Source organism: Aquarana catesbeiana, linkage group LG11, assembly GCF_042186555.1.
Source record: "Aquarana catesbeiana isolate 2022-GZ linkage group LG11, ASM4218655v1, whole genome shotgun sequence".
In the NCBI taxonomy this organism is placed as follows: domain Eukaryota; kingdom Metazoa; phylum Chordata; class Amphibia; order Anura; family Ranidae; genus Aquarana; species Aquarana catesbeiana.
The window spans coordinates 235804213-235821466 of NC_133334.1; the positions used below are offsets into that span (position 1 = coordinate 235804213).

Below are 17254 nucleotides of genomic sequence, written 5' to 3' on the forward strand. Positions count from 1 at the left end.
TCCTGTCACTCTCTAATCACCATAGATAGATTCATGCATTGCATGAATCTATCTATGGTCACTGCTGACACCCCCTATTCAGGTGTCTGGCCCCTTTTCGAGAGTGTTTTTTGGAAGCACCTGATTAGAGCCGCAGGTTCTAATAGGCGTCCAAAAAAGTGAAAAGCGGGCGCAACGCTGTGCGTTCCTTGTCACTCAGCTCAATGTTAGCAAAGTCGAAGGAATTCGTTTTGCTAACATTGACCCGCCTCTCAGCTAATCAGGTTGCCGGGTCTGTTACCGGTCGCCTGATTGGCTGAAACGTCAGGCGCTGTGATTGGACGCCTATCAGGCGTCCAATCATAGGAGAGGACGGGAGAAGACGCCTGGAAGACACTGCTTGCCGTCACCCGCTGCCCCACCGAGACAGGGTAAGTGCCGGGCAGATGGCGAGCGGGCGGGGGCAGGGGGATCACAGTGGCAGCATTGGATGGCACAGTGGCAGCATTGGGAGCATTTGATGGTACAGTGGCACCGTTTGATGGGCACACTTACAGTGGCTGCAATTGATGGGCACAGTGGCGGTATTTGATGGCACAGTGGCTGCGATTGGTGGCACAGTGAGGCTGCAATTGATGTTTTTTTTTTACAATTTTTCAATTTGTTTGCGCCCCCCCAAAGATTTTGAGCACCAGCCGCTACTGTTCCTGACCACTGCAGACCAACATCCCCGCAAGAGCTGCAGTTTTGGAGCGGCTCTCAACACATCAACTTCAGGGACAACATGCTCACTTCCTAATAGATCCCACCCACTTTCAGATGCCATTGTAATGAGAAAATCAATGTTCTTCACTTTACCTGTCAGTGGTCAAACTGTTATGGCTGATTGGTGTATAATAAAGTTTATTACAATCCAGTAGAGGGATGAAGTGTAATCTGCTGGATGTGGGACTGGCTGTCTCCTGTCTATGAGCACTTTTAGTTTGTTCTGTAACTTGCAGAGTTCAGCCCAGCCCTCTAATCCCTGCATTAGCCCACAGCTTCACTCAACAACATCCCCTCCCTAGAGTAGGGCCACTCCTTGCCTTGTGTGTCACACACCACAAACATGGCGCTATACTGTCTGCTGGAGCTGTGCAAACCACACAGAGCCGGTCAGAGGGGAGGGCACACAACACTGAAGGAGCCAATGATCTAAGGTTGCCTGGCAGAGTATGGGGAAGGGCTAGAACGCCATAGGCTGTGAACCGCTAGAGAGGCGGGGCTACCTGTCAAGTCCAAATGAAGGGCTTTTTTGGCCACACCCCCTTTCTTTCCAGTCTCAGACTGTAGCTCCATGGCTCCGGGCTGTGTTTTGACACGTGGGGTGTGGGACGCTCTGTGATGACGTCATGCAGGCTGGTCAGGAAGCCTTGGCTGCTGCTGAGCCGGGTGCACAGAGGTGTGAGGAGGAGAAGAGAAGAGAGGAGAGCCCGGACCCATTCCCAGACTGAGGGGGCCACAGCCTGTGTGTGCCAGGAGCTCTGCCCGGGACTCTGCATTCCATATACAGCTCTCATTGTGCCACTCTGCTCTGAAACTTAGACCGACTTCTGTCCTTCTGTCTTCCTCTGTCTGTCCATTCCTGTACACAGAACCCCAATCTTCTCTGAGACTCCCAGCCTGCCCAGAGATTCCTGACCTCCCTAGAGATTCCCAGCCTCCCCAGAGATCTAAAGAGATTCCCAGCCTCCCCAGAGATCTAAAGAGATTCCCAGCCTCCCCAGAGATCTAAAGAGATTCCCAGCCTCCCCAGAGATCTAAAGAGGTAACCAGCCTCCCTTGAGAGTCCCAGAGATTCCTAGCCTCCCCAGGGATTCCCAGCCTTCCCAGAGATCTAAAAAGATTCCCTAGAGAGCTTCAGAGATTCCCAGCCTCCCTAGAGAGCCCCAGAGATTCCCAGCCCTCCCAGAGATCTAAAAAGATTCCCGGCCTTCCTAGAGAGCCCCAAAGATACCCAGTCTTTGTGTCCTGTTCCCTATACAACCCTATGAGCAGATTTTTTAACTTAGCAGGACTTCTGTTATTCCTCTGTCTGTTCATTCCCATACACAGCCTCTACTTGTGTACATAGGCCTTTCCTGCGTGCATAGCCTTATCTACAGCCTGTACATTAGCCCCATCCACAGCCTGCTCAGACACAATGATCCCGCTCTCCTAGTGGTGTCTGTTCTTTACTCCTCACACAACTCTTCTCCATTGTATCCATACTGCTCTCCATTCCTATACACAGAGCTCCATCGTTCTCCATTCCTATATAATGACCCACATTTGCTGCATTTCTAATCTTCCTCCGCTGTCTATGTGATGACACAAAGTCTTCACTCTCACGGTACGGGTTCTTACTGTTTCTGTATTACCTCATTCATAGTGACTGTTAATGGTCCAATATTTCTTATGCAGCAATTCCTGAAGCCAGAGTCCAGTCCATAGACTGCCTTGGTTGTAGCTTTATAGATCAGTTCTTCCATAGTGTCCTGTAGATAGTATTCTTCTCCAATATACATTCCTGTACACAGCCCAGCTTGTCCGAAATATAAACTCTTACTGCATGTTTCTGTACAGCTCCCTTCATTCATAGTGCCTTTTCATCATCGTTCTGTTGTCAGCTGCACCACCTTGTCCCGGATTTAGCTTCTAAGTAGGAGCTCAAAGTGCCTACGTATTACCAGCACACATACCTCCTTTTTTATTTTAGCAGCCTATGATATGGGAATGATCTGATTTTTGCATAGTCAGTTCTTCTGAACATACAGGCTGTATATAGCACAGAATGCATGTTGTTTCTGTCCTATCAGTGTTAGTAGTTCAGTATTGCAGTCCATGTACAGGTTAAGTATATATTGTATGACCACATCCTGTCCAAGATATTTCTATACTATTTCTTTGCACCAGGGGTATCTAGCTCCCTCCCCATTCTCTGATTCAGCGTTTGCTTTTTACATAGAGTAAGTTTAGATAGTCCTGCTCCCTCCTTGCACACATTGGTCCAACATGGCAGATTCAAACTCTATGACAGTGGTATCTGACCCCCAACATGCCGCCAAGCTTCTCCGAGCTATGAGTTCATTCCGTGAAGAATCCGACTTCTGTGATGCTCTGCTTATTGTGGAAGAACAAGAAATTCCTGTGCAGAGGAATATTTTAGCAGCTGCTAGTCCCTACATTAGGTAAATACAATTTTTTTTTATTATTATATGTTATATATTTGCATATTGTCATCAGGGCATTTAAAGTTAAGCGGTATTAATCCCAAAAGCAAACATTTATTATGTTTCAGCACACTAAGCCCCCATTCACACCATTGTGATTTGTCATTCAATTTGACAGTTCCAAATTACATGACAAGTCGCACCCCCATTGTCAGCAATGGAACCATTCAAATAGCTGCAAACCAGAAAAAAGGATTCCTGCACAAATTTTTGCTGATTTTCATTGCGACTTGCATAGACTTTTGTTGTAGGAAGTCACAACCCGCAATGAAATCGGTAGTGAAAAGCGCACTTATGTGTGGCTTTGAAATTGCGCTGAAGTAGCGCGATTTCAAAGCCGCACCGGTGTAAATGGGCTAATTCTTAGATGTGACGGCTTCATTAGTTCCCTTTTTAAAAGTGTAAGTGGCGGTCTCCCGTTCTGAGCCCCGCTCTCGCTGCCTCAGCTGGACCGGGGCTTAGAAATCCCCTCTACTACTTCCCCACTGACAGGATGGACTATGCCAGATCTGATTGGTCGACGGCGCCGACCAATTAGAATGCTCCAAAATGTCCCTCCTGACAGGAGGTTTTGGAGATTAATCTGCGAGTATTTCTAAGCCCCAGTCCGGTGAGTCGGCGCTAGTAGGGCTTAGAACGGGAGATGGCCGCGTTGCAGGTTAACGGGACTGGGGGGTGAGGTGTCCTGTGTAAGTTCACCTTTACAGAAAAATCCTAAAAAGCCTAGGCTCATACAAGTGCGGGAAACGCAGTGATCCCTGCACATTTCCCGCATTACGATCCACTGTGAGTGTCAATACAAAGTAAACACCGCAAACGCAATGCGGTTTGCCTGCACCGGATCGCACAGTACAAGCCTTTGCCTGTGCAGCACCCCATGCATGAACATGGCTTCTGTATTTCTGGCTCTTTTCCTGGCCTCTGCCTGTGCAGCACCCCATGAATGCATGAATACGGCCTCCATATTGCTGGACCTATTCCTGGCCTCTACACAATCTGCACCCAATGCATGAGTGAATATAGCCATCATATTTCTGGCCCTTTTCCTGGCCTCTGCCTGTGCAGCATGCATGCAATCTGCACCCCATGCATGAATAGAGTGGCCATATTTCTGGCTATTCAGCATGCATGTGTGTGACCTTATCTACATCTGGGATCTGAGTTCGCTACAGCACTTGTGCTGAATACTGCCGCCATATTGTCATGTCAGAAATATGGCTGCTGAATTCCCTGCATGCGTAATACTGAAAGTAAGGAGCAGTCACTACCACACATGCCGGCTAAAGGCGGGGGGTGGGGGGTGTTAGAATTCCGAACTTCAGGTTGTCCCCCACAGGCTTAGTAAGAAATGCTGGCAGAAGTTGGGTAGACAAACCTCTTCTACTCACTGCTCTTTCAGCACCCATTCTCTGCAACCCGCCAGCCCTCCTCCTACACCTACACTGGGGGGTTTGTCACAAATCTTCTCTTTGGCTCTGGTAGTGTAGTATACAGTGGCACTGAGTGTGTCGGATGTGTAAACCTATAAGGTTGGATGTAGTTCAGGGATGCTACAGGAAGCACATATGAGAAATTTGAGAATCTGTAAAGAAATACTTGCAGTCTCAAAAAAATGAGTCTCAATTTTGTATATTGCACACTAGGACTGGCTGGACAGAAAGAATGACCCTTTTCCAATCTTCATACTCTCAGTGTAACAAGGTTACATACAGTGGGTGGTGAAGTCAGCCATAAACCAAGTTAGTCTATCATTACAGGTTGTGTTACATTGATGTCTGCTATTCAAAAGACTGCTTATGTCTCCTATGGTACTCCCAGGCTGGGTGATGTAAGTAGCTCCTTTTAGTTAAGGAGTTAACTTGTAAAATTCAACCTATTTTGGCTAACTGCAAGACGAAGCATTTTTTTAAGGGCGGCTCTGCCCCGGGGGCAATCCCAGGGATATTTAGCACGCTGTCTCAGATTTCAAGCCATCTTGTCTGTTGTGCTGTCTTTATTAACATAAATGCCTCAACCACTGCATACAATTGCTGAATTTTTATTGTTAGTAATTATGTAAAGGTGTGTGTCTTTACAGGAGAAAAAAAAAATAGTTTTCATGTTAATAGTTATGGGTAGGTGCAAGACACCCAATGGATAAGGCATGTTCCAACTGCATTCATATGGATAAGGCATGTTCCAACTGCATTCATATGGATAAGGCATGTTCCAACTGCATTCATACGGATGCATTCAATGGGTCAGTAATTCTTTGAGTCCCGGTTCACACTGATGCGATGCGGGAAACTGCGATTCAGTGCTGGATCTCGCATCGCACATTGGTTCACACTGACATCTGCGAACTGCTGGGGGGTGGTCAATGTAAAGTTAATGACACCCCTAGATTGGATCGCAGTGCAAACTGTGAAATGGTACAGGAATCGAATCGCATGGATCCAATTCCAGTGCGGACCAAAAAAAGGGTCCTACACCATTTTGGTGCAAATGTGATGCGATTTCAGCCATACAGTTTGTATGGCTGAATTCGCATCGCACAGACATCACATGTAATCTGCACAGCAGAGGTGCAAATGACATGCAATGTCTCTGATCGCACAGGTGTGATCCCAGCCTGAATTACCTGTATGATAGATGTTTGAGACTCCCATTTTCTGATGTCATTTATTGGGGTAGTATCTTCTTACTGACGTGCCAAAAATTTGCCTAGACCCTTTACATGCCATCTAAATGCCTCGATTCAGCATCTCTATGTACATAATAAAACACTAGAAGAACTTTTAACAGGATAGACGGTATATATGATACCAAGTGTATAGTGACCTCTGACCCCTCTGTCTTAATTTAGTAACCAGCGCTGGAAATGCCGACTGTCTGATATAAATAAATCCTCTGGTGAGGGGGAAATGTCATATAAAAGTACTTACAAATAGCACAATTTAGGAGAATTCCATTGATTATCAAAATATTGGATATGCCATTGCTGATGTCTGTTTAAAAGTGCAGCTGTCATCCTGATCCTTGTTTGATTACCTAGTGAGTCTCTGACCTAGAAAAAGCATTCAGGAGAGAAGATGCGTCTTTACAGACTTCACTTGTTCTATGTTTGTTCCAGGTCAGTGACATTATAGGTAGTTAGGGTGGGATGCAGATGACTGTCCTGGAGCCTGGACCTTTAGAAACAAACAAATTGGAAGTGACAACTCCTATATATCCATCTTTGCAGGTTGCTTTAAAATAGGTTTAGTCATTCACAGAAAAAAAATACATGCTTACATACTTTTATATAGCACTTCTGCCTTGTAGCACTGGGGTCCTTGGATTGAATCCTGGCCAGGATACAGTCTTTGTGGAGTTTCTATGTTCTCCCTTTGCTTGTGTGTGTAGCTTTCCTCTGCTGCTTAATTTGCCCTTGTATGTGTGTAAATTGACAGTGTTATATAAAAAAAAAAATATATATATAATGTGTGTGTATATATATATTATACACACTATATTACGAAAAGTATTGGGACACCTGCTATACACGCACTTTAATGGTATCCCAGTCTTATGCCCCGTACACACGGTCTGATTTTCCGATGGAAAATGTGTGATAGGACCTTGTTGTCGGAAATTCCGACCGTGTGTAGGCTCCATCACACATTTTCCATCGGATTTTCCGACACACAAAGTTTGAGAGCAGGATGTAAAATTTTCCGACAACAAAATCCGTTGTCGGAAATTCCGATCGTGTGTACACAAATCCGACGGACAAAGTGTCACGCATGCTCAGAATAAATAAAGAGATGAAAGCTATTGGCTACTGCCCCGTTTATAGTCCCGACGTACATGTTTTACGTCACCGCGTTCAGAATGATTGGATTTTCCGACAACTTTGTGTGACCGTGTGTATGCAAGACAAGTTTGAGCCAACATCCGTCGGAAAAAATCCTAGGATTTTGTTGTCAAAATGTCTGATCAATGTCCGACCATGTGTACAGGGCATTAGTCTGTAGGGTTCAATATTGAGTTAGTCCACCCTTTGCAGCTATAACGGCTTCAGCTCTTCTGGGAAGGCTGTCCACAAGGTTTAGGAGTGTATCTGGGAATGTTTGACCATTCTTCCAGAAGCGCATTTGTAAAGTCCAGCACTGATGTTGGACGAGAAGGCCTGGCTCGCAGTCCCCGCTCTAATTCATCCCAGAGGTGTTCTATCAGGTTGAGGTCAGGACTCTGTGCAGACCAGTCAAGTTCCTCCTCCCCAAACTCGCTCATTCGTGTCTTTAAGGACCTTCCTTTGTGCACTGGTCCAAATCATTTGGTGGAGGGGGGATTATGCTGTGGGGTTGTTTTTCCAGGGATTGGGTTTGGCCCCTTAGTTCCAGTGAAGGGAACACTTAAGGCGTCAGCATACAAAGATATTTTGGACAATTTCATGCTCCCAACTTTGTGGGAACAGTTTGGGGATGGCCCCTTCCTGTTCCAGCATGACTGCACACCAGTGCACAAAGCAAGGTCCATAAAGACATGGATGAGCAAGTTTGGGGTGGAGGAACTTGACTGGCCTGCACAGAGTCCTGACCTCCAACCTGATAGAACACCTTTACGATGAATTAGAGCGGAGACTGCGAGCCAGGCCTTCTTGTCCAACATCGGTGCCTGACCTCACAAATGCCCTTCTGGAAGAATGGTCACACATTCCCATAGACACACTCCTAAACCTTGTGGACAGCCTTCCCAGAAGAGTTGAAGCTGTTATAACTACAAAGGGTGGGCCAGCTAAGACTGGGATGCCATTAAAGTTTGTGTGTGTAAAGGTAGGCATCCCAATACTTTTGGTGATATAGTGTATATGTGTTTTATAAACTAAGAATGTATAGCAGTGGTGTCCAAACTGTGGCCCGGGGGCCAGATGCGACCCTTTGCTGGCTTTTATCTGGCCCCTGGGGCACTCTTTCATCCACTGATACCAACAATGGGGCATAATGCCCCCCTCCCCACACTGATACCAATGAAGGGGCAAAATTCCTCCAAATGATGGAGCACAATTCCTTCCACTGACACCAAAGATGGGGCATTTTTCCCCCACTGACGTTGGAACTTTTTCTACTACTAATGGCCACAGTCTGGCCCCCCTAAAGTCTGAAGGACTGTAAAATGGCCCTTTATTTGCAAAGTGTGGAGACCCCTGATGTATAGTTTGCTTGTTGAACACCTGTAAGTTACTTGTTCTGGTTAGTAACTTGCTAAACAGTGAAATCAAGGATCAGGATGGCAGCCGAAAAGAATGAAATCAAAACAGTTCTCAGTGGAATCTCATGACTTTCTAACCTTACCAAAAAATGCTAAAGTCTTTTAAGGATATCAATCTTGTCAATATTGCTTTCGCACACGTTCCTGGCAAGTATGACTCTTGAAATGGTGGGTGCTGCAGCGATTACCAGTTGGGTCCTGGAAAATCAAGCAAGTGTACATATTCCCCAGAACACCATGGATCCACAACTTCCGTCCAAAGGTTTTGTTAATTGAATGAGATCACATCACAAAGATAAGTGCTATTATCTCTGTGATGTGATCTCCTTCAATAAAAGAAACCTTTGGACGGAAGTTGTTGATCCATGGTGTGCTGGCAAATATGTACACTTTCAAGGATATCAGACATGGTGGCCAGAGTGCTGGTCCACAGAATCGTCAAATGTAACTAAACAAATGTATACATTTCACGTCTTTCTTTCTCAATTGAATCCCTCTAAGGCCAAGGAAAAAATAAAGGCATACGGAACCTAGGTAGAGTGTCAGTGTAAACTTGGACCACTGCATGTTTTTACTTAGTATACACCGATTAGCCATAACACTATGACCACAGACAAGGAAAGCGAAAAGGATTGATTATCTCGTTACGTTATCCGAAAGTGGGTAGGAAATATTAGGCAGCAAGTGAACATGTTGACCCTGAAATTGATGTCTTGAAAGCAGAAAAAATGGGCAAGTGTAAGGATTTGAATGATTTTTGTCTTGGGCCAAATTGTAATGACTGGGCTACTGGATCAGAGCAAGTCCAAAACTGCAGCTCTTGTGGGATGGTCCGGGTCTGCAGTGGTCAGGACCTACCAAAAGTGGTCCAAGAGACTGGGTTTGGGCAGCCAAGGCTCATTGATGCACAGGGAGAGCAAAGGCTGGTCCGTGTAGTCCAGTCCAATAGAAGAGCTACTGTAGCTCAAATAGCTGAAAAAGTTCATGCTGGTTCTGATAGAAAGGTGTCAGAACACAGTGCATTGCAGTTTGTGGTGTATGAGGCAGTACTGTCAGGGGGTCCATGCTGACCCGTGTCTATACTGACCCATGTCCACAGCCAAAAGGGCCTACAATGGACATGTAAACATCAGAGCTGGATCACGGAGCAATGGAGGAAGGTGGCCTGGTCTGATAAATTCAAGAGTGTTTTGAGGAACACAATAAGTTCAAGGTGTTGACTTTTCCTCTAAATTCTCCAGATCCCAGTCCAATCAAGCATCTGCAAGATTTGCTGGAAAAACAAGTCTGATCCATGGAGGCCCCACCTCACAACTTAATAGACTTAAAGAATCTGCTACTGAGGATTTTGTGCCAGATAAACAGCATACCTTCAGAGGTCTAGTGATCATACTGTTATGTGGTGGGTGGTCATACTGTTATGGCTGATCAGTGTATTTTATGGTCTTGTGCATTTTCACGTTGGTCCTTTTATGGCTTATTCCTCTTCTTGGAGAGCTACCAGCAAACGTTTAGTGTTTTTAGTATGGCGCTGCCAACTCTTTGATTATGTTCTGCTCTGTGAATGCTGTTCTGTCTAGTTGAATATTATTATATAGTGTTTTTGTAAACTGATGTTTAATATACTTACATGTTGATAAAAATATCAAATACACATATACAATGACTCAGTGATTTAAACAGGCCTGTGTGTACATGAATGCATTTTGAAGTTCCCGCCCGAATTGTATAGCAAGGAGAACACCACTCCTTGGTTTGGGTGGCTGAGATTAGATAAAAGAAATGAAAAGTTTTAATACTTTTTATTTTATATATTTAATAATAATAATTTGTACCAATTGCTTTTTTTTTTTTTTTCGTGATCTGAACCATTTTCCACCAAGGACTTCATCCACCATTTCAGTGTGTTTTGCTATTTCCTGGGATTTGTCCCATTATACCCTTGCCACTTTACCAGATGTCCTCCTAAGGCTGGATATACACCTATGCATTTTTAGTGCTTTTTGGATTTTGCAGATTTGCACTACAGTCCATTTAACATGGTTTCCTATGGAACACGTTCTGTAGTGCAAATATGCAAAAAGCACTAAAAATGCATAGGTGTGAATCCAGCCTAATAGTCCGTTGAGATGAGGAAGATGGCATAAACAAAGGGTTGGTCCACATAAAACACTTTTTTTTTTTTTTTTTTTCTCACAGTTCTTTTGCAGGCTTCGTTGGTGTGACCGTGGCAGGCTTCCAAGCTGCTGACCTCTGATTTCTTAGCAAAAAGGTTTCATCCCATAGGCTCTACGCTTCCTTCTTTTTATTTTATTTTTATTTTTTTTATAGAAATTGCAGTGGTTGTGGCTGTGGAGACTGCTGAGGAAAGGCTTATTTCTAAAGGCCTAAAGAGGGATGAATTTAGTAGTTAGACTAACCATGCATAACTAAAATCTGTCAATTCCTTTTTTAGTTGATCTCTGGAGGTTAAATAGAACTATAGGCAAAACTTTTTTTATAGAGCAAGGGAGGGTTATAATCCCTGTCAGATTTTTTTTTTTCTCATCGGTGTGTCAGGAACCATAAACCAGGTGGGGACAAAGTGCAGTAAAAGACAAACCTTTAATGAAATGAAAACCATAACACCGTTCCGGAACGTAGTTAAAAAAAACAGAAGCCAAGGTTTGGTTGCCACAGCGGGTAATCAGACGAGCCCGGGTCAGGAAACCAGAAGTCAGCGTAGTCAGGAACAGGAATTGGATGGGAAGTCAGCCAGGCCAAGTCATACACAGGAGCACAGGAAGGAAGCACTTAGAGATCATAGACCACACAAGGGCAAGGAGGAAATAAGCTAAGCTGCTTAAATAGCAAAAAGGAGCTGGCTGTAGGCTGGACTAATGAGGCAGGTTAATGGTGACCAGGTGAGTCATTCTGGTAACGAGTGGCTGGTAATTAACTTCAGCTGAGAAGCTTCTGAGCACTGAAAGAAAAGAGCTGCTTGTTAAGTAGCAGGAGCTCAGCCCTGACACTTTGTCCCATTGCAGAGATTTTCCTTAACTTCCTGTCTCAAAGAGGAAGTGAGAGGAAATCCCTGCAAATTAAAGGAAATTCTTGGGGACTCCCAGGTCACCAGAACTAGTGTCTCCATTGGCACATTTCCCCTTTATTACTTTTCTGGGGACAACTCCAAATTTGCAATTTCCTTTTACTTTCACTTCCAATGCTAATGGTAAACATGGCAATAGAGAGAATGACGCTCTTGGGGCGACAGACAGGGACACAGACAGCAAAAAAAAAAATAGGTGTTCTAATCCAACTCCCCTCTATCCAAAATGGGAGGAAAAAAAAGTTTGTCCTTAGGTATACTTTAAACCAGCAGTCCCTAATCCCAGGACCATGGACCTGTGTCGGTCCATGCTCTGTTTGCAGCCGGGCCGCAAAGGCTGCACTGAAAGCTGAGCAGCAGCCAAGCTGAGAGATGACCTCTCTCACCGCCCGTCCCGCATCACCGCTGTTCTCACTTTCACAGGATGGAACCCAGTGCTGCAACTGTCCATGTGCAGGTTTCCCCGCTCAAGTCGAATACCATAGTGCTGGGAAAAGGTTCTATGAAGAGGTTGCATGTAAATTGTTTCACTGCAGAAAACAAAAATGTACAGGTTTGCCTTCAATTCTTAGGCCTCGTGTACACTGGACAATTTTACAGCTGCTGTTTTTAGCTTCAGGCTTTTTTTTTTTTTCTGCAAGCTATTCTCATATTCCCCAGCATGTTATCCTATGTGTCCATGCACACATAGGCTGTTATTCCAGCAGTTTTTAGCAGGAGTGTTTTCTGGCTGGAAAAAAACCCAGAACTAGTGGGTTTTGAGAGGAGTTTTTCAGCTGTAAAAACGCTCCCAACTCTGATAAAGGCTAAAAACGCTTTTATCAGAGTTTTTAAGCCATAAGCTTTTCTGGGAGTATAGTTTTGCTAAAAAACACTACTGCAAAACTCATTGTACAGCTAACACTACTGGAGTTTTTTGATAACGTCCTGTGTGCATGGGGCCTTGAAGTGACAATCTGCATCTGGTTTTTGTGATTGCGTTCTACATTGGAAAGCTGCATCTGGTGGCAGGCTGCAACAGTGGAAGGTGCATCTGGTGGCAGGAAGGATAGTGATGAGCTGCATCTGGTGACAGGCCGCAACAGTGACAATCTGCATCTGGTGCCAGGATAGTGGCAGTCTGAGTCTGGTGGCAGCCTGCGTCTGGTGGCAGGATAGTGGCAGCCTGCGTCTGGTGGCAGGATAGTGGCAGCCTGCGTCTGGTGGCAGGATAGTGGCAGCCTGCGTCTGGTGGCAGGATAGTGGCAGCCTGCGTCTGGTGGCAGGATAGTGGCAGCCTGCGTCTGGTGGCAGGATAGTGGCAGCCTGCGTCTGGTGGCAGGATAGTGGCAGCCTGCGTCTGGTGGCAGGATAGTGGCAGCCTGCGTCTGGTGGCAGGATAGTGGCATCCTGCGTCTGGTGGCAGGACAGTGGCAGCCTGCGTCTGGTGGCAGGACAGTGGCAGCCTGCGTCTGGTGGCAGGACAGTGGCAGCCTGCGTCTGGTGGCAGGACAGTGGCAGCCTGCGTCTGGTGGCAGGACAGTGGCAGCCTGCGTCTGGTGGCAGGACAGTGGCAGCCTGCGTCTGGTGGCAGGACAGTGGCAGCCTGCGTCTGGTGGCAGGACAGTGGCAGCCTGCGTCTGGTGGCAGGACAGTGGCAGCCTGCGTCTGGTGGCAGGACAGTGGCAGCCTGCGTCTGGTGGCAGGACAGTGGCAGCCTGCGTCTGGTGGGCAGGATAGTGGCCATCTGCATCTGGTGGCAGCTCAGGGCTCCCACTGATTCTGCGTTATGGTAAGTTTAACTATTTAGGTATGTATACTACTGTAATAATAGAAATAATGCGCTTCAGTCCTCCTTATACCATGGTATTGGGATGTTTTGAAGCGCTAACACAACGCATCCCGATTCTGTCAACCCCCCCCCATACTTAGAAGTGCACAGTACAATTACTTTCCCAGAGGGGAGCTTGCGTCTTTAGAAATATGGCATTTGATACTGCAGACTTGGTTTTCAGAGGGATATCATTGATTTAGAGAGCATCCAAACTAAGGACAAGCATGCGGGTCTAGTGTCTGGACATCTCGTGGCTAAGCTGGTTCTGGGGAAAAACGTTTTGGGGGCAGAGGAACTCTCCTTCATCGGGGCGTCAGTTAAAATGGACACAAAGACTTTCTTATGTGAATCTGTGCAGGGAACCTAATTGCTGGATTAGAAGAATCACTCGCCAGCTGTATCTGCATGAGCAATCAAAACTCTTGGTTGCCCGACGATTTTGATTTCTCATGCAGATACGACTGGCAAGTAATTCTTCTTCTTTTTTTGTAATCCAGCAGTTTCCCTGTACAGATTTGCAAAGGAAAGTCTTTGTGTCCATTCAAGGTTCTCATTTTTAACTGAAGCCCTGATGGGGGGGGGGGGGGGGAGTTCCTTTTGACCCCCGAAATGCGTTGGCTGTCTTAGCACAAAACCAATAAATGAAACTGGACTCTTATCTTCGATCTGGCACTCCTTCCATGTATGCATGTGTTTTTCTGGTAACCTGCTGGGGTACCCACTGGAGGGGTAGCCTTGTCTGTTGTGAGCAGCCCAACCAGTCAACGGGCTCTTCAAATGTTTGTTCCATCTCACTACTTCCTATAAACTTTTTCAAAATCCAAGCGCCTCTTGAATGCCTTTTATTTATTTATTTATTTATTTATTTATTTATTTTAAGCTGCCACTGGTTTGCCAAGTAGTAAAGCATGTTTCTTGCATTTTGTTAACTTGTATTTTTTTATTTTTATTATTGCAGAGCCAAACTCAACTACAACCCTCCAAAAGACGATGGGTCCATCTACCGCATTCAGATGGAAGGCATTTCAGTGACCATTATGAAAGAGATACTAGACTACATTTTTAGTGGACAGGTAGTGTGTTTGCTATGAGAATTTATTGGTGGGGTGGAGAACCTGACTGTTGAAGTTGTCTGCTCTTTGTGTAACCTTTGAGCTAAGCAAAGGCTCCAAAACTTTGACAACTCATGAAAGATGACAAGTGGGAAGTCACTATAGAAAAGTCTTGCTCCAAAGATTTTATTTGTTAAAGTGAGTCTATGCTCTGCCTAAAGTAACAGGTTGCTTTATTGGTGGAAAGAAAAACCAGAAAGGCAAAAATGTGTCATGGGGTAAAAACACATTTGATCAAAAACTTCAATGGGGCCACTCACATGATATCAAACATAAAGTAATCATCACTTAGGTGGGCAACCACTCGATGATGCCAGGAGATGCACAAGCAGGCTAAACATCAGCTGCAGTACAGGAGGAGAATTCTGGCCACCCTCTTCCGGCTTGCGAGCTGCAGAGATGTACAATTGGCATGATGACGTCACCAAGGAGGGGTGTGTGCAACGTGTTTTAAAGCATGCGCAGTGCCACCTCCAGGCATGTGCGCTTTATTGTCAGACTGGCTAATGGCCGTGAAAGGACCATATTTATATACATAAAATGGGGGAGGATCATTCAGAGCCACAGGTGGTATATTACCCTAAACCCTGGATGAGCACATTACAATGGATACAGTGGATGCAACGACAACTTCCTCTCTACAGATACAGAACAAACACTGTCTCCCTCATATACATACCTGAACCTTATGAATAACAAGATTAATTCAAAAAATGGCACAGAAAACAATACATCTAAAAAATAGAAGCTATGAAAAAAAAATATAATTCATGAATACTATAAATAGACTTAGTGTTATTAAACCCAGAACCTGCAGTCACTATATCTGGTCTCCCACAGCACACAGAACATGGAAATGCAATTATTTTAGTAAATATAAACTGATAAATACCTTTTCTCAGAAGTATGTAGTAGTCTGGTGACTTGTATCAGTTCCTAGTAAAGTTTGTAGGACGACTTTTCGTTCTCCTCTGATACTCTGTCTGGGCAGTGCTGATTGGGCCGGTGCTGATCACATGCACTCTCCCAAGGAGAGACGGTGTCAGTGTAGTATGTGGGTTTTTTTTTTTTTTTTTTTTACAATTTTACCTTCTAAATATATATTACAATTATTTAACTTTTTTGTATTATTATTTATTTTTATCAGCCCTGTTAAGGGGTGGCTTAGGTGAGATATAAGGGGTCCTAACTGACCCCTGACATCTCCCTTTTGAGACAGGGAAAGGGACTGAGGGCACAGATTCCCCAGTCCCTTTCTCTGCAGCCTCATCTGCACTGAAGATGAATAGACAGGAGGCAGTGGCTCCTCTCCATTCATAAACTGAAGCATGCTCAGTTATGAATACACAGAGTCGCTGACTCTGTACATTCGGAAAAGGAAGGAGCTGGTAAATTACAGATTTACAGGCTCCTTCCTCAGCTCTCCATCCTGACAGCTCGAGGACGGATGGGGACTGGAGGAGCACGTAGGGGGACCAGAGGAGGGCACAGGGGACAGTCTGGGATGATCGGTGCGGCATTGGAGTTGCAATCACCGATCTCCCTGTATAGATTTCATTAGAGCAGCTGAAAGCCGCGGGGAGGGAGAGGTGGAGAAGCGGCTGTCAGCTGCTTTATTGAAATCTTTACAGGGAAATCGGTGCTTGTAACTCCTCCCACTGCCGCACCGATCACCCCTAACTGCCCAGGTATCGGGTCAAGCATCAAAGCATTTGCCTGAGTTGAAGTACTTGAGCAAGTACTGGGTATCGGCACCGATAAGGTTATTGGTGCAACCCTAGTGGGGATATACAATAAATTAAAGGTAATATTGTAATGTGAATCAAAATGATAATAATAAAACAATGATAAACAGAGTATGGGTTAAAACCAATACTAAGCCTGTAGCCAGAGGCTGCACACATATGTGCTTCTATAACATGAACAACAAGAATTGCATGGCGCTCTCCAGATTGGGCTGTAAGGTTAGAATAATGCCCCGTACACACGAGCGGAATGTCCGACAGAAAAAGTCAGACGGGAGCTTTTCATCGTATATTCCGATCGTGTGTATGCCTCATCTGACTTTTTACGTCTCAAATTCTGACGGACCTAGAAAGAGAACATGTTCTAAATATTTCCGACGGAACCAATTCCTATCGGGAAAACCTCTCGTCTGTAGGCTGTTCCGATGTACCAAAAACGACGCATGCTGTGAAGCAAGTACGAGACGGAAGCTGTTGGCTACTGGCTATTGAACTTCCTTTTTCTAGTCCCGTCGTATGTGTTGTACGTCACCTCGTTCTGGATGGTCAGACTTTGGTGTGATCGTGTGTACGCAAGACAGTTTCAGCGGAATTCCGTCGGAAAAACCTTCAGAGTTTATTCCAACGGGAAAACCGGTCGTGTGTACAGGGCATTAGAGTATTTGTGACTCTCACACATTAGGAGTAGGACAGTCAGATTTTAGTCCATTGTAAAAATGAGTCAATTTAAGGGTTACCATAAAACTATTCTTGAAGCCTGCCAGGCTTGAAAGGAGCTAGAGACTCTGGAATGTAGAGGAGACAAAAAGCAGTGCCATCTAAGTGTAGCAGTAAAACAATTTTAATATTGAGAACGTATGAGTAACACTCACAAGGGGATGAATAAAAAACATCATGTATACAGTATCTCACAAAAGTGAGTACACCCCTCACATTTTAGTAAATATTTTATTATATATTTTCAAGTGACAACACTGTAGAAATGACACTTTGCTACAATGTAAAGTAGTGAGTGTACAGCTTGTATAACAATG

The 17254-nt window shown here is 45.0% G+C and overlaps 1 protein-coding gene across 1 annotated transcript in view; it reads left to right on the forward strand.

The window, feature by feature from the left end:
* The first annotated feature begins 1336 nt into the window (after positions 1-1336).
* GAN (gigaxonin) overlaps positions 1337-17254 on the forward strand; it is a 63427-nt gene continuing 47509 nt past the window's right edge. Inside the window, exons 1-2 of the mRNA XM_073605533.1 lie at positions 1337-3188; positions 14322-14436. Of these exons, the coding sequence (XP_073461634.1) occupies positions 3013-3188; positions 14322-14436 (291 nt within the window). The 5' untranslated portion in view covers positions 1337-3012. The remainder of the gene's footprint in view (positions 3189-14321; positions 14437-17254) is intronic.